General features: G+C 37.2%; 1 protein-coding gene across 3 annotated transcripts in view; it reads right to left on the bottom strand.

Moving 5' to 3' along the window:
* Positions 1 to 16,578, bottom strand: part of VPS50 (VPS50 subunit of EARP/GARPII complex) — a 72,287-nt gene that overhangs the window by 29,873 nt on the left and 25,836 nt on the right. For all 3 annotated transcript variants that reach the window (XM_063303634.1, XM_063303635.1, XM_063303636.1), the window contains 8 exons: positions 16,290 to 16,422; positions 14,812 to 14,903; positions 11,120 to 11,214; positions 9,893 to 9,991; positions 8,087 to 8,177; positions 5,693 to 5,869; positions 3,801 to 3,919; positions 1,938 to 2,044 (listed from right to left, as the gene is read on the bottom strand). In XM_063303634.1, the coding sequence (XP_063159704.1) occupies positions 1,938 to 2,044; positions 3,801 to 3,919; positions 5,693 to 5,869; positions 8,087 to 8,177; positions 9,893 to 9,991; positions 11,120 to 11,214; positions 14,812 to 14,903; positions 16,290 to 16,422 (913 nt within the window). The remainder of the gene's footprint in view (positions 1 to 1,937; positions 2,045 to 3,800; positions 3,920 to 5,692; positions 5,870 to 8,086; positions 8,178 to 9,892; positions 9,992 to 11,119; positions 11,215 to 14,811; positions 14,904 to 16,289; positions 16,423 to 16,578) is intronic.

The raw sequence follows: 16,578 nt of genomic DNA, 5'->3' as shown, positions 1-16,578 counted from the left end.
TTTTCATCTTTATCTACTTCACACTGTTACTAAAATAATTTCAAAACTCCGAGTGTTTCACAGAGTTAAAAGCTCTGAGGGCATGCCAATTAGCAATTTCTGAGTACAGAACAGCAAAAGCTATATGGAATGCCACTACTGAAGAACTCTAACAAAGCAACATTTCCAATAATATGAGATTAATTTTATTAAACATTATATTAGCCAGTATGTTCTACTTTGAGAACTTTTTTTAAAAAAAATTACTTGATTAAAACAGGGGCACACAACCTTTTTCTTGGCTGGATTTAGCATTTAGCCTTTGATGACATACTAAGAATTGCACTCCAAAACATGGGCAGAGCAAAAACAAAACAGTGGGCATTGCCAAGCCAAATGTTAAATATTATTTTAAACTTAATTAAATTTATATTAAATTCAGTTCACTAATGCAATTAATGTATTTTCTCTCCATGGATTTAATTATTTCCCCCTTTCTGTTAGGTTGAAAATTACAATTCTGAGAGGGGTTCTGGGGGCCTCAGCCAAAGTTTTGGGAGTTACAGGTTTGGCCTACTATATTCTCTGGAGATTCCAATCCTTCCTAAATGGACAATTCCAACAGTACTAGTAGAGGGCACTCCCTTGTAGAGTCCTGCTGGGGATGATTCTCTTCCCTCTAATACTTAATATCTACGTAAGCCTGTTGAGGGAAGCTTTCAACCAGATCAGGATGAGATGTCATCAGCACACCAAGCCAAATATCACTACTCTGGGCTGGGTTGGACTGGAGATGTCATGGAAATCTTAACCCAGAGGCTGTGGAGGCCTGGATGGAATAAAACAAGCTGAAGCTGAATCCTAATAAAACAGAACTGCTCTTGGTTGAAAGCCCATCTGACTCTTTGTTGGCTCCAAATGTAACTCAGGTTGGGGCAGTGGCATTTTCCATGAAGGAACAGGCCTGTGCCTCAGTTGTCCCCTTGGACTCCCAGCTACTGCTAGATACACAGATTCTCTATCATCCTCCCCTGGCAGTATCTCCCTGTAGCATATAATGCAGTTCCCAAAAGTTTATAGGTACTTTTCCTACAGATAAGAGTATTACTTCCAGACAGAAAACTCATGCTATCTGTTGAGAGCTTACTTCCAACTCAGCTGTTACACAAAGAACGATGTCAAAAAAATTATGGCTGCGTAGCCTTTCATTTTTATCTTTGGAAGACATTAGATAAAGTATGTTTGCTATGTATGTGTATAGAAATAATGGCCTTCTTTATTTCACAATTATTTATTTTCACCTGTAAAATGATCCATTTGATCCACAAGAATTTTCCCCTACTGAACTCAATCTTTTATTGATCAATTCTTCGTCAGAATTCAAAAAGGAGGGCTTTTTTGGTTTCTGTTTAATATATGAGGCAGATAGTGCAGAAAAAAGGAACATCAAAATCCATAATTGAGCATGGGATAAAACCCTGTTTTTTTCAGTCCAAATCATAATATTTGAGTTGACCACAGTGATGGGGGAAAACATTCAGCTACTTCAACCATCTACCCAGCAAATTTCCAACACTATATACCATATCCATTCTTAAGAATCCTTGAATTCTCAAAAACAGACACTCAAGCTTCACGTAAAGCAAAATAAAGATGAGAAGAATAACATCTGTCTTTAGTATTCAATATTATGTTCCTGCTACCATTGGCTTAGGCTCACATATGATACACAGGAGTCAGTGAAATTCTTTCATAATAGCTTCATAGTCTACTAGAATAAATCTACTTATCTGAGACTTTCTGTCCTTGGAAATATATTTTTGCAGTGTTGGCCCTGTTAAGACTTCTGATAAAAACTTTTTTCTAATAAGGTTTAAATTCCAGTTTTTAAAAAATATATGTCAAAGAGAAAACACACAGTGCACATTGAAAAATAAGAAGTCCGAAGTTTCACTTACCAACAAGCCTAATTACATTAAGTGTAGTGTTGGTTAAAATGGGAGCATTCACCTTGTTCAGGCAATAATCTGATCTCTTTCTGCTTCTCAGAGTTTCTCGAGAAACACTAGGTTAAAGATATGAATGGTAAGTACGCAGGTATCTAGCAGATTGCACAGATGTGTCAGAAAACAAATACGCTTTTATTTTATGTCATCAAACAGTATTATGCCTATATGTGTATTCTGTGCCAAACTAGCAACCTGTAAGGAACAGTTAGGAACGGTTCTCATTACCCCCAGCCAGTGCCACGATGCAAACTGGGTATAACAAAAGCTTAAATCAGAGACATCTAATAAATATTGGGTTGGAGAAGAGTGAAAAACCAAAACGATTATTTTTCTTTTTTCTTTCACATTTTAGTTTTTCATTTCTTTTTTCCCCTCTTTCTTTGGTTATTTTTCTTTTCATTTTTCCTTTCCTTTTTAATCCATTTCTACTGTAGTTTACTTAAACAGAAGAAATTAAATTGTTCAGTTTAATGTTTTAGTGTAGTTTTGATTCTTTTAGGTATGTAACTTTCTTAACAGTATTTAAATGAAATGTAATGTATTTGTTCTGTTTTGAGTATTATCACTTATATTATTACATGGAATCTTGTATAATTAAATGTACTAGGTTACAAATTTAATACAATTCTTACAATAAAAAACTAAGTTGGGGAAGATGGTGTGTTTATATTTTTAATATATTTTTAATTACTTTTGTTCTGACACCTTGGGAATTTAATTTCAATCACTTAATTTTGCCAAAAATGGGGAAATTATAATAATACCTCACCCACCCCAAAAATATTTTTATCAAGTTCAAACCAAAACAACTGCTGGAATAACGCAGCAGTTCCCTAAAATTGCTTTTAGGATCTCTTCTTTCTCATCCTCTCTCACCTTACTCTTTGGATAAGAAAGCACAACAGATGAATGATTTAATTTAAGAGGTGATTTGTAGCATTTTGTTATTCTGTATAGGTATTATTAGAACTAGAAAGAACAAATTTCTCATTGATTTTCAAAATAAAGGTTATATGATGACCTTGAGTACAAATCAGTAATGCCTTAGAATGCAAGTTTGATTCATTTTGGAAGAGATGAGGGCTACGAGAAAATAAATCTTTACACATGGAGGACTTAATGTTACTAATGCTAAAACACTTATATAGCTTCCTTCCAATTATATAGGACTGCCCTCTCTGCACTGAAGATGTGCCTAATACCAAAGCCAAGAAATTCTGGCTGCCTAAGGCAATGCAGCACATGCTCATCCCCACTACAAGTCAAGGAGCTCAGTACCCAAGACCGTTTACAATGATGTTGTGACCAACTGGTTTTAAGCAGTCCTAAAACAGAAGTAGACAGGTCTGCCTACCCAACATTGACTGATTTCAAAAAGCTAATCAGACCTGGCTCAAACTTGGTTGGGAGATCACAAAAAATCTCAGGCTTGCAACTCAAAATACATCCCAGAAAATGACGATAGCTTATTGTTGCCAAGAAAACTACATAGATGTGTCCATAATCTCAGCAGGAGCTGAGCTCAACTCAAAAGAGGCTAAAATATCCTAAATATGCTCCTGCTCTTCCATGCTAGTACACAATTAACAAATTAATAATTAACTAACAGATGAACTAGCAACTTGTATCCCTTTAGGACACTCAAAATCAGCTTCTTGAGGCAGGTTGCTTTATTCTCCCTAATGAGGCCATCTGGCTATCTGAAAGAAAGTTTTTAAAAAACGTTGTTCTTCCTTTTGGAGTTTCAATAATGTTGAAGTGATAACAGGTTCCCAAGAATGGCAGGAAATGCAACATATACGCTCAAAGTACCTTTTTACTGGGGCATCTCCAGTCTGTTCATCAACATAGTCCCTTTTTAGTTCTTCAGGAACATCACTGTCACTATCATACTCTTGATAGGCGCTCTTTTCCTGTTCATCCGATTCATACTATCAACAACAGATTGAAAGAGTTTTCAGTTTGACAGTCCAGAATCCACATTAATGTCTCAATGGCCCTTCAAGTATAACTGTACATAAGCAATATTGCCTCAAGTAATATATATTATTGCCTCTTGCTTTACTGTTTTCTATTATTTCACTGCATAGTATTTATTATTTTCATTTTTTTAGAAAATGCATTGTAATTCAGCCAGAACATCCTGCTATTAAGAAAATTAGAAATTTCACAAAAAAATAAGGGTTTGACTAAAATCCATTTTCTTATCTTCTCTCCACACACATGTACCTCCCACAATTTGATCCAGTCAGAATCAAGCATTAAGTTATGAGAAACTGCCTATTACCACTTGAATTGCAGGAGAGAACAGATTAGACTTGCAACCATTGCAAGCAGCATTTTCGTTTAACCTATTTTGAATGCTGAATGATGGGCAAAAAGGAAAAAGAGCCAAGGGAAGTTCTCTTACCCAATATGGGATGTAGCCCATTGCATCTGAAACTTGGATTTAAATAAAATCTACTGGAAAAGTGGTAGCAATTGTCAACAAGCATGATTTAAAATACTAGCTAAGTGTCTCCAAATAAATTAATCCCAAATGTAAGATTAATGAAGCTCATTTATATTGTGTGTAAATCTAATAATCATCCAATCAAGTTTAAGGAAAACATGCATAACTCATTTTTCCAGTCTTGTCATTCTTTGCAGAACATTGTTTATTGCAAAAGCTAGAGGAGGCCAAAAGATTGCCTATCACAGATTTCTTCTTATATCACTCATCCAAATTATTTTAAATTGAGAGGCACTTTAATAAATACAGTGGCAAATCTTGCAAAACATATGTATACAGCTCCATTCAACTATAAGCAATCTGAAGCCTGGTTAAAGGAAAACACATTACCAAACAGATGCAATCAATTAACCTCCTAGTGGTTGGTTGTTTCTGATCTCATATTTAAGCAAAAGAAAGATTAACCACAAATTTGAATTTGAACTTCATCATCCAAAAATTGTAGAAGCAAAAAACAGAAATAAGCTTACACCATGACTAATTTGTCCTTCAAGTTCACACCAGCTTTGGAAGCATCATATATATAGGCAGGATTCCAAAACTAGTTTTTTGCCATCTTAAAACTGAAAAATTTGCTGTGACATAAACCAGCCTTCCTCAACCTTGTGTGCCCCTCTGGAGGAGTTAGGACTACAATTTCCCTCATCTATGATGACTGGAAATTTTGGAACTTATAGCCCAAATACATCTGGAGGACACTAGACTGAGAAGGCTGGCATAAGCTTTAGTGAACCATAGGTTATTTCATCAGATGCGGTCTGATAACAGCATCAATTGTCCATATGCATGGCCAATTATATGTTCATTATTGCCTACTGAATATGCTTCAGATCATAAGATAACCCTAGAAACAGCCAGCTCCTAACTGTTATGGAAATACCAGAAAAATTATTCCAAAAATAATGACAAAGACTGTCAAAACAAACAGAAGATACAGCACAAAGGAAATCATATATCATCATCTCCCACCTTAACCCTTACAGTCTTAAATGGTCTGGAGCTAGAATATCTTAATGACCACTTTTTTCCTCTATATGGTATGGCAGTAACACTTAAACTATGGGCAGCATGAATGTCACATGGTTCAAATCACCTTTTCCCTTTAACTCCTACTTATTTTGTCACATTTCTTTAAAAATCAGCTGGTCGGTATTCTATATACACTAAGGGGTTATAGAATTTTTTTACTTACCCCGTTAGAAGCCAGCACGTCTTCCGTCTCATCATCCTTATTGTTGGCTTGGATTTCAAAGGGATTTCCTCCATTACGATACTGCTCAAAAAGAGTTATGGCTCTTTCGGTTTCTGACACAGGCTGCTTGCTCGGTGACACAGTGGGGGAACGCGATTGTGCCATGAACTTAAATTCCTATTACCATGAACAAAAGATCATTTATACATGTGGCTGTGAAGTCTGCTGTGAAGTCTAAACACTGATCAACATAATTAAAGAGTACATTTTGGACAATTAGGAGTACATTCTTTTCAGCCAGTAATGCTTTCATTCTTGCATTTTTTAAGACGCCGCATTTAATGGTTAATTTGATGCCTGTATAGTTTTAACAGATTTGTCCAATTTCTTCATAGGATATATCCTACATTTTAGAACTGAAAAGCTTTCTAAACACAGTTTAAATTAATTTGTTGTGATGAATTATGTGAACAGAGACTTAAAAACTGTACAACTATGAGAATTCAAACGCCCTTGGTTTCAATGGCTGTTTTAAAATATAGTAATAAAAATAATTTATCACAAACGATTGTGAAAACTAAGCTCAGAAAAGCTGCCAAAACTGCTTCTGAGTGTGTCAATATGTGGCCAGTAGCTCTCAGATGGCAATGGGGAAGATTTGTAGCCCTTATTCCCAGAGTAGATCCTCATGGGTTCTCCTTCACTCACTGGAGTCTGTCAGTACCTCTCTTGCTTTTTTCAGAACAACTGCTGTTGGAGGTTAGAGCTGTTACCAGCTAGGTCCCAGATTGAACCCAGTGAAGAATGGATCTCAGCACAGCTCATGCCTTGCTTCCTTTCTGGAAACAGGATAACTACTGCAGTGCCTAGGGTAACTGGGGCTGGAGATCTTGATGACAGGTTGTAGCCTTCCCCTTGCTCCTTTGGATCCTCTCTGCCTGAGAAGAGGCAGGGGATGGGGATGAATAGGATTCACTAGAGGGGCTTCTGAAAATGAAAGTAGCTGATGCCCTACAAACAAAGTTCACATATAATTTTACTCTGGTGGAAAGTAAGAGGCAGAGAAAATGTGAGCAATTTTGACTGAAATTTAACATAAAGTTTTGGAAATAGATGAACATGAGCTAAACAAGGAGCGTCCAGAACAAAGGAGTAAAAGGTGATGAAATTATTTGAGATACAGGATTAGAAGGAGTATTTTAGAGATCTGTATGGGAATGGCAGTGGAATGTTGAAAAGCAGAATTAAAACAAATGTTATACATGTTAGCATCCAAGAAAAAATATGATAAAGAAGCCATAAATGCTGGAAGAATGTTGGAAAACATTAGGCCTCAGGAGCAGATTAGAGTTTACTCTTTCTTGCCAACTCCATCTTAGTGACCAAGAATGAATGAAAATCAACTGATTATGTGCCATCAAGTTGGTGACAATCAGCAACCACATAGACAATTTTCTCCATGAAGATTTGTCCCTAGCCTTGTCTTTCAGGTCTTCCAACAGTGCACTCATCACCAGTGAGTTCATCCACTTTGCTGCTGATCATCCTCTTCTTCTGTTTCCTTCCACATTTCCCAGCATTAGAATCTTCTCCAGAGAGCTAGGTCTTCACTGTCTGAAGTAGGATAATCTGACTCCAGTCATTTGCACCTTGAGTGAGAACTCTGGGTTGATTTGTTCAATGAGCCAATTTTGTGGGGGGTTTTTGGCTGTCCACAGTATTCTCAGGAGTCTTCTCCAACACCAGTGTCCAAATGCATCAATAGTCTTCCTAACTTGGACTTCCGGTAGGGACATGGTGGACTGAAAAGCTGTGCCTGTGGGCTTAGCAGGCAGAGCTCACGATGCAGCCATTTTTGGGGGCTCAGGCAGGTTTCCTGAAACCCGGGAGTATTCTTCGGATAAAGGAAAACATCTGGAATCTCCCCATTTGCCCTCAAGACAGCTGCTTGATAGGTATACATGTGTGTGTAAGTTTATCATAATTTACAGACTACTTTTGATATTATTTTATACAAATGCTAACTAGGGGTGGCCAACATTGTGCATGTGCTGCCAAAGCATCCATGACACACTGAGATGGCATACAAAGAACTCTAATTTAAAAGCACCAAATACAGTAACAGCCAAAATCTTGTGAAATCATCAAAAACTTGCATGCTTTGATGAGAATACTAGAATCTTGCAAAATCTTACAAGATTGGGTGGCCTCACAAAATTTGACTTTTTAAAAAAAAAAATAGAATTGGTGTCTCTACCACTACATGAAATTACAGTGCTGCCTGAAAAGTTACTGAGTAAAGATGTACAAGATGCAAGATTTCAGCAATGCTTTTTAGCAGCCTTGATCAAAGCAACCATCATCTTTCCTGGGTTTAAAATGGTTTGGACTTACATGAAGTTGCAATATGCTGAAACTTGATTTAACAGGACAAAGCTCCCATGTCTCATTCTCTAAGAACATTCGCAGTTCTTCAAGACGAGTTCTAAAATGAATAATTTAGTGTCAGCAAAAGCACACACTGTAGCTTCTTATTTTAGAAAAATAGCAAAGAAGAGGCAGAGTCTTCATCAAGGTCCATACAATTATGCGTAACATGAAAAAGGTGGGTGGAAGTTAGTTTTACCTCTCTTCACTGGGATCATTCAGTGAAACTGAACAATGTCTAATTTAGAACAAACGTGAAGAAATACTTCTTCATATAGCACATAATCTGTGGGATCTGCTTCCACAAAATGGGAATATACACAATTTATAGAGCTATAAAAGGGGATTAGACAAATGCATGGTTGATAAGAATCCAAACAGGCATTGCACAGTGCATATATTCTAACTCCCCAAGCAGAAGCACTGAGTCTTTGAATAACAGTCACCAGGAAACAAAATGGGAGGAAACACTTGATTAGCCTTCTCATCTGTCCCAGTAGGCTTTCCTTGCATTCTCATGGAATTCTCCCAACAAGCACACATAGGATTTTCTAAAAACAACAGTCTTTACTCCAAAAAAGTAACACCACAGTCAATTTTCCTCTAACTAGAAGAAAGATGATGCACAATTTCAGAAATGTAATTAAAGTACATATCACTGTTGGCAACTCAGGTGACAAGTACTGAGTTACTTCTCCTTAGTAACCCACCTAGCTAAAAAACAGAGTTGAAACAGTTTTCAAAATGCCCAGCATGTAACGTAGTTTTCTTTTACCATTTCCTTTTAGAAACTATGAAAACTGTTTGCTGAGCAACAACTGAACAACAACAAATATGTGTAAGAGACTCCTTATCGGCCAGCAGCCTAACAACCAGAACTAGTAATATAAATAGATCTTTAAGTTTAAAGTGAGAGTCAGTTTGGTATACTGGTTAAAAGCACCAGGTTAGAAACAAGGAAACCATGAGTTCTAACTTTGTTTTAGGCACGAAGCCAACTGGGTGACTTTGGGCCGGTCACTCTCTCTCAGCTCTAGGAAGAAGGCAGTGGCAAACCACTTCTAAAAATCTTGCCAAGAAGACTACAGGGACTTGTCCAGGCAGTCAGTGTTAAGACTGACTTGAAGGTACACGCCCACACAAAGTTTAAAGTAAAACATTGGATTAATTATTCTGTAGTTTAAAACTCTTCCTTGCTGGAAAAAGAAAAAGGCTTTTTGGTATCAAGTATGGTTCATTTCCATGTGGGGAAACTGGCTTCGTTCATGAATAATGCTAAGCTATATTGTGATTCCTTTATTTCTGACTTAGCATAATGTACAAATGGAGTCAGGGGTTAGACTATGTTCTGTACGTTCTTGAAATTATGTAGGAATTTATTCCTAAATTAGTAGCCAGATGGTTAAAAGTTGTTACTGAAAGTCTGAGATTTGGTTTCTGCCACTGATAATGATGGGAAAAACCTTCACCAGAGATTCCAGAGAGCTGCTGCTAGCCAGAGTTGGCAATACTGATCTAGACAAATAAAGATCTTATCCTAATAGAAGTCAGATTTCGTATCTCTTCATTATGGAAAAAAATGGCTTCCTTTTTTAGAGTAAATTTTATATCAATTTACATATTTTATATGAAGCATTCACTTCGCTTTTTGGTTATTGCTGCTACACATATGGACACCTCATAGTGTGGGATGCACACACATATCTAATAATTTGTTTCCATTATATTAATAAGTAAATCTCAACAACTGAAAACAAACCCTGCAAATCTTACCTGTGATAATTCTTGAAATAATTAACACTTTGTTTTCTAATGGAATCTTGCAAGACCTCTGACTTGCTGCCACAAAATTCTTCTCCAACTTGTACCAGCCTAGTACAAATAATACCCCAATTAAATATTCACTGTGGCATGTAACTGCAAATTTGAATCTTCTTAACCCTTATCTTTTTTACTACTATGGGTTGATAATCCCTGCAGCTCTAGAACGATTTCTGAAAAGGGCTGTGTCAAAGCTTTCCCCAAAAACGTCCTAACGAAAGGCAAGAATATTGCAATATTAATTTGCCTACAACAGCAGTGCAGATAAAACTGAGTCTAGCGAGAACAGAAAATGAATCTGATCTGATTGAGACATTTATATCTAAATATGTAAGAACCTCATTTATAAATCCTGAAAATCAGAATATTTGGACTTATGAGGATCTCCTTGGACCAGTCTTACATTACATCAGCGGTGGGCAATGATGGCATATTTGCTAGTAGTTTCAATACTTGATTACTGCAGTACAGAAATTGCAGCTAATTGAGAATATTGTGTTTTTGGGAAATACCACATCACTTCAAAGTGGAAACAGGTGAACCCATCATTAGATGTTTCCCAAGGCAATTCAATTCAATTCAATAAAGCATATAAAGCTTTATATCACTTGGATCCAAATTACTAGCAGAATCATCTATGTCTGTAAGTGGGTATCCTCCACATACTTAAGATATCCAAAGGGGTATCTTTTGCAGGCCCAACTGTGGGTGTACTTAACACCAACAGTGGTGTTTTCTGTGGAGCCAACTTGAAACTGAGGCTGGTTCCTACCTGTCACACCTTAAGAAGGAGGTCCAAGACTTTTTAGAAATGTTTAAAATTTTGTTTTGTTCTCATTTTCTACATTTTTATTCCATGTGAATATCTGAAAGTTAGTTAAAACCATTCATTTAAAATAGGTGGCATATCAAACCTAAATGAATAAGTTGATACTCTCTGCCCATGCAGGCTAAGGGATTATAACGGAGCACCAATTTGGAGAAAGTTAAATTACAAAATAAATAACTAAGAGCTCTGGGGAAAAGTCCTATTTATATCCAAATGGACCATATAACGAAGGAAGAAGCATTTCATCTCCTATAGTAAATATCAAACAACAGCTTTAGAGAACTTTGGTCAACCTTTTCTGCATAATTGTTTTGATAACACTTCCCTAAAATGGATGCTATCCAAAATACCTGCTGATAATATCCAGTACAAATATGAAGTCATCATATTTGAAGTTAGACATATCTGTGCCCAGCAAATAGGTCTTCACTTTCAATTGGACATCCTATACAAAAACAAAAAGAGTAGAATACTACAGAAATAATAATTTACTGTATTAACTATCTATAACTAAACAGTCAGAAAGCATAAAGAAGTGAAATCTAGGGAAGACACCACTGTTTGCTCTTCAGTTTAAATTTATCAAACGATCTACATTATTGCAGGATGGTTTATTCAAAATTAGCTTTTAATTTAAAAATAATATTAACATATTTCATTGTTTGTCCTTTATTGGTTACTATTATATTTTATTTGACAATTCAAGAAATAAAGACTTTTTTAGTTTAAAAATGTGGATCAATAACATTGTGGAAATTCAACTCCTGACTACAGGAGTTTAGGGCTATTCTGCAGATACTAAATAAATATTTACAACCAACTGTTAATACAAGCATAGATAGGTAAAAAAAGATGGTTGAATAAAAAGTAATGTCTCCAATGTTATAAATCATCAACAAATAATAGCACTGATGCAGTAGAAGATCTGGCATGTTTTTTAGCATCTGTTCTTTCACTCTACTTGGCGGAAAGTTGCTCTGAGAAAAGACTGTGTTGATATTATCCATGGAATGGAGGCCTGCAGTGAGTACCTGTCAGTGCGCTCTAAGTAATACACAGTGGTTATTTTTTTGACTGTCAAAGGGGTCCCTCCACGTGAAATTCACCGCCAGATGCAGGTTGTTAATGGTGATGACTGTGTTGACATGAGTATTGCTGGGCCAAAAAATACAAAGATGGTAAACTGGGAAGAGCTATTTGTGGATCAAGAATAAAGTGGATGACCTCTGACAGCAACCAACAAGTTTCACATGAGAAAGGTTGATGATGAACTGCTTAAAAACAATCAGTGAATCACTGAAAGGGAATTTGCTGTCAAGCATGGCATTTTTTGTTTACACCCCACACCACTTGATAAATTATTATCTTGGTGGGAATAGCCCCACCAGGCATTAGAAGGAGTGTGGGTGTGGAATATGGAAAGGTGTTACACAATCCAACACACCCATTATTTGGCCAAGTACCTCCAACAAAAAGATTGAAGTCAAGAAGGAGCTTCTTAGACTGTGCTGAGGAGATTGCTACTACACCTCAAACAGAATGATTAAAAAGATGGAAATCTTAAGTAAAGCATCTTCATAATTGGATACAACCCTTGAGGAGTTGCCTGGAGGTTTGGAGAAGGAGTGTGTCCTAACAGCCAGGAACCACGCTGAGACAAGGAACAGGTCTCTAGTGTTTTATTGCTGCTACATAACAGGAAAATCCTAACAAACTGAAGAAGCGTGGGAAAAACCCAGCCATATAAACCCCAAAGCCTAAGGCGGGCCCGATCTGTGTCTCTTGGAATGGCTACCTAATTCCTCAGTGCTACGCATGCGCTTTACAGCCTGGATGGGAGCCCCCTGCTCGCCATCCTCACTCATGACATCGTGGATGGTTTGGAGGTCTTTAAACAGACTGCACACTTGTTTGGCCAGAACTAAAGATTATATGGAAAAATGAGGGTTTCTCCCTGAGGGCAAGGTATTTGCTGCAAATGCAGCAATATTCAAACAACTACCCATCTTCTACAGTGCCCTTTGGGACCAACATGCACACAGAGTGACTTATTGGTCAGAAAAAGCCCTGCCATCAACGTGGCCTGGCACTGGGCTAGAGTTATATACATTTTATATTTTTATTAAATGTTTTTAACTTTTAAAATTTTAATTAATACTTTCCCCCCTTCTGTTTCCTGCATTTCTGACATGAAACGAGATGAGCATGGCATTTCACAGGAACGGGTGGGTCATATTATTCATGTCCAACACTGGAAGGTGCTGCAAGATGGGTTCTTTGAATGCTGATGAAAGTTTCAAGAGCTGAAATTTGCTAGCAATTGTTTCTCATGATACGAGAATGAAGTTGAGGAATTTTTTCACAGCAACACGATAGCCAACAAAATCTGGGCCCATCAGTATGATCTAGAAATGAAGCCTCAGTCCATGGAATTTCACTTGCAAAAAACAAAAATTCAAAACCCAAGGTTTGGCAGGAAAGCTCGTGATTATACTTTTTGGAGATGCAGATGATGTTATTCACATGGATTTCCTTGAACCTGGCACCACTATCAACTCAGAGTGCTGCACTGCAACACTCAAAACTTTGAAACAACAATCAAGCAGAATTTGGAAGCGGAAGACAGAAATATTGCTGCAACATGACAATGCTAGGCCTCACACCTCACAATCCATTCAAGAGGCAACTGTAAAACTGGATCTCACCATCTTACCCCTCTACCATACAGTCCACACTTAGCCCCATGTGACTTCTACCTTTTCCCAGAATTGAAGGAATATATTTGTGGACATCTATTTAACCCAGATGAAGAGGTGGAAAGGACCTGCAGGTCCTGGTTGAAGAGAGTGTTGAGTTCTTTCATGACAGCTTAGAGAAGCTGTGGAAGACGAGGCTGCTTCCTATTGCTTTTGCAACAGGATCATGGCTTTCAATGCTGGGTTTCTTTGCCATTTTGCTGTTGGACTTTTTAGGTTCCTTTGCCTGTGGCTCCAAGAAACATGTCTTCTCTCTTCCCCTCCCTACACATACCTGTGTTGACTCTGCTTTTACTGGCAGCTGAGCCATGCTGACATTGGGGAAAGGCTCAGATGGGAGGGAAAGGAAGGAGCACAGGTGCCTGCAGTCCTCTCAAGCAGCCTGTCCTTCTGGGGAAACTTGTTCATCATTGGCAAAAGTATGTAGTGAATGGTGGTGATTATGTGAAGAAGTAACTCTTTTCAAAGATTATATTCTTGTTTCATTTATTAACATATTCCTATTTAAATTAAAGTTATGGAGGTGGAAGCATTATTTTTCATTCAACCTTTGTATGCATTCTGCAATTTCTAAATAAATACCAGAAAACATAAAAATTGTGAAAGTACACATTAGGGAAAGTTCAGTCACATTTATACCATGATTTCAGAGGTAATTCCTACAGTGGAGGAGCAACTTGCATCCTGATAAAATTCAAGGAATGTATCAGTCCATTCCCAAGTTACATTTGTGTATGAAGTTCTTCATGTTTGTTGAAATTATATCACATGACTAAAAGGGTATCTAAACTTCTTCACTTGTCCTAGTCATTACTTTCTTATTTTGAATCTGTACAGCTGTACATAAGTAGCAAGAAGGCATTCAAATTTGAAGAAAAATGTAGCACGTAGAGGTTACACCACCTTCTTTCACTTAGAGTTCACTGAAACACACAATTAGGCCAGAGATGCCCAAACTTTTGCATGCCTGCAACTTTAACATCCATCGTATCTGCTTGAGATGCATATATCATCACATACTTCTGAAGGAATTCAGTATTAAAACAAGATAAAACATCAGTAAGAAGATTAATCACCCATATGCTCAACACAAAAGCTTGAATAAGATCTCAAAACAGCATAAAATAAATACATAGAAAACAAAGCTTTGCAACTGATGATTACTCCCCAGGGAACATCTGTCATTTTAAGATAAATTAATAACACTTTTCAGTTTTTTAAGCACTTCATTTAAAACCATGCAACAGAAATTGAACTTATTTTGATGCATCAAATTCCAAACAAACCTGCCATATTCGTGAAAGCCCATGCTCCAATTTTTTTTTCACATAGCTGCGGTCAAAATTGGTCTCCTCAGTATCCATGATGTTATTTCCATCTGAAATAGAATTTAACTATTTTTTCATGCAAGGCTTCAGAAATGGGGGGGGGGGAAATGATTTTTACAAAAAAGCAAAGATTTCATGCATTCTAGATTCATTTTATTTATTTTGAATCTTCAGCATCTCCATACAGAAGTTAGAGACTATAACAAAGTCTTGTGTTTTGCAACTTACAGCAGAAAATCTATGACCTAGGAGATGCTGCTAGAGTACAACTCACACCATCCTTGACTAATGCCTCTGCTGGCTGGGACTGATGGTTCCTGATGATCAGGAGTCCAACCACAACTACGAGTAAACTATCCCTGTTTTAGGGAGCTTACAGATCTGTTCCAACATGCTATTGAATGTGGCCCACACGCTCACTGCCCATCTGTCACTTGGAAAATAACAAGTCAGTCACACAAACCCAGATTGATAAGGTATGTAATAGCAGAGGCACCCACAAATCCAATTATTCTGTCAAACTGACAAAATGTACCACAGGGGCAGAGCTTGCATAACAACAGCATGATGATCATTTCATCATTTGTCCTCCTCCCACTCCTAGATGCCTCCATGGAATAAAATCCTTTACTATGTTCAACAAAACTAACTCCCTAATAAATGTGTTCCAGACTGCAGCCTTACAGTGTACAAGCCATTTCCGGGCTGAGGACTACATTTAACCTATGAATGGCATGGTGGCTGACACATTCCAAAAGAAAAAGTGGATGAGACCAGGACATTTGTAATTAATTAAACTAAATATAGCTAATGGTTACCCTCTAGTCATATACTTCCTACTCTGATCATTTTTAAAGTCACATTCATTTTTTAGCCTTCTATAACACTTCTCCTCCAGGATATGATGTATATAGTACACCCTTCTTTAATTTCATCCCAACAAAGTTTCTGAAACGTAGACTGGTCTAAGGGAGAATGAACTGGCTCAAAGTCACCCAGTGAGTTTCCACAGCAGAGGGCAGATCTGAAGCTGATCTTCCCAGTCCTAATGTTTATACTATCTTTTTGAGTTTGCAAACCCATTGTTTTCAGAGTAGAAGGGAGCTCTGGGACCACAGATTGTGCACTTTTGCATTAGGGAAGCATGCTAAATATAATTAAGCCCCTAAAGTTATAAGCTAATAAAAGTTAATGGCCTCTAGCAAACATAACAACAAATGATTAGATGTTCCAAAGAAACTGCTAATTAATCAGAATTCAGCTAAGAAGCTGAATGTAAAATATAACAAGCATTTTGTACATGTTCCTTAAACTAAGACATTCAGCTTCCCACTGAAACAATGGGCAGACATTGACCATGTTGTCCAAACAGATCAGATGGACTCCACTCCAATTTTTATGCTTGGAAATTGAAAATAGCAAGAGGCATTTCCTACCAGAAGATGAAGGAGGCTCCCCATGGTCGCATTTTTCATGCCAGTCCATTGTCCGATAATAGCTCAGCATGACCTCCCATAGAGCTTTGCACAAATCAGCAAGGCATGGAATGTAACTGTCTGATGTAATGTGCTGTGCAATACACAAAACAGATTTGTGAAAGTACCATGCTTTCTTAATTCAAAAATGGTGCCAAATACACATAAAAGCACAAAAATTAACATAGAAAACAACCATAAAAAACAACCAGCAGCATATATAATTCTGTTATTTAATAACACATTTGCC

The sequence above is a fragment of the Candoia aspera genome, chromosome 4 (genome assembly GCF_035149785.1).
Source record: "Candoia aspera isolate rCanAsp1 chromosome 4, rCanAsp1.hap2, whole genome shotgun sequence".
In the NCBI taxonomy this organism is placed as follows: domain Eukaryota; kingdom Metazoa; phylum Chordata; class Lepidosauria; order Squamata; family Boidae; genus Candoia; species Candoia aspera.
The sequence above is the reverse complement of the archived record's forward strand: the minus strand, read 5'-3'. Positions and strand labels throughout refer to the sequence as shown.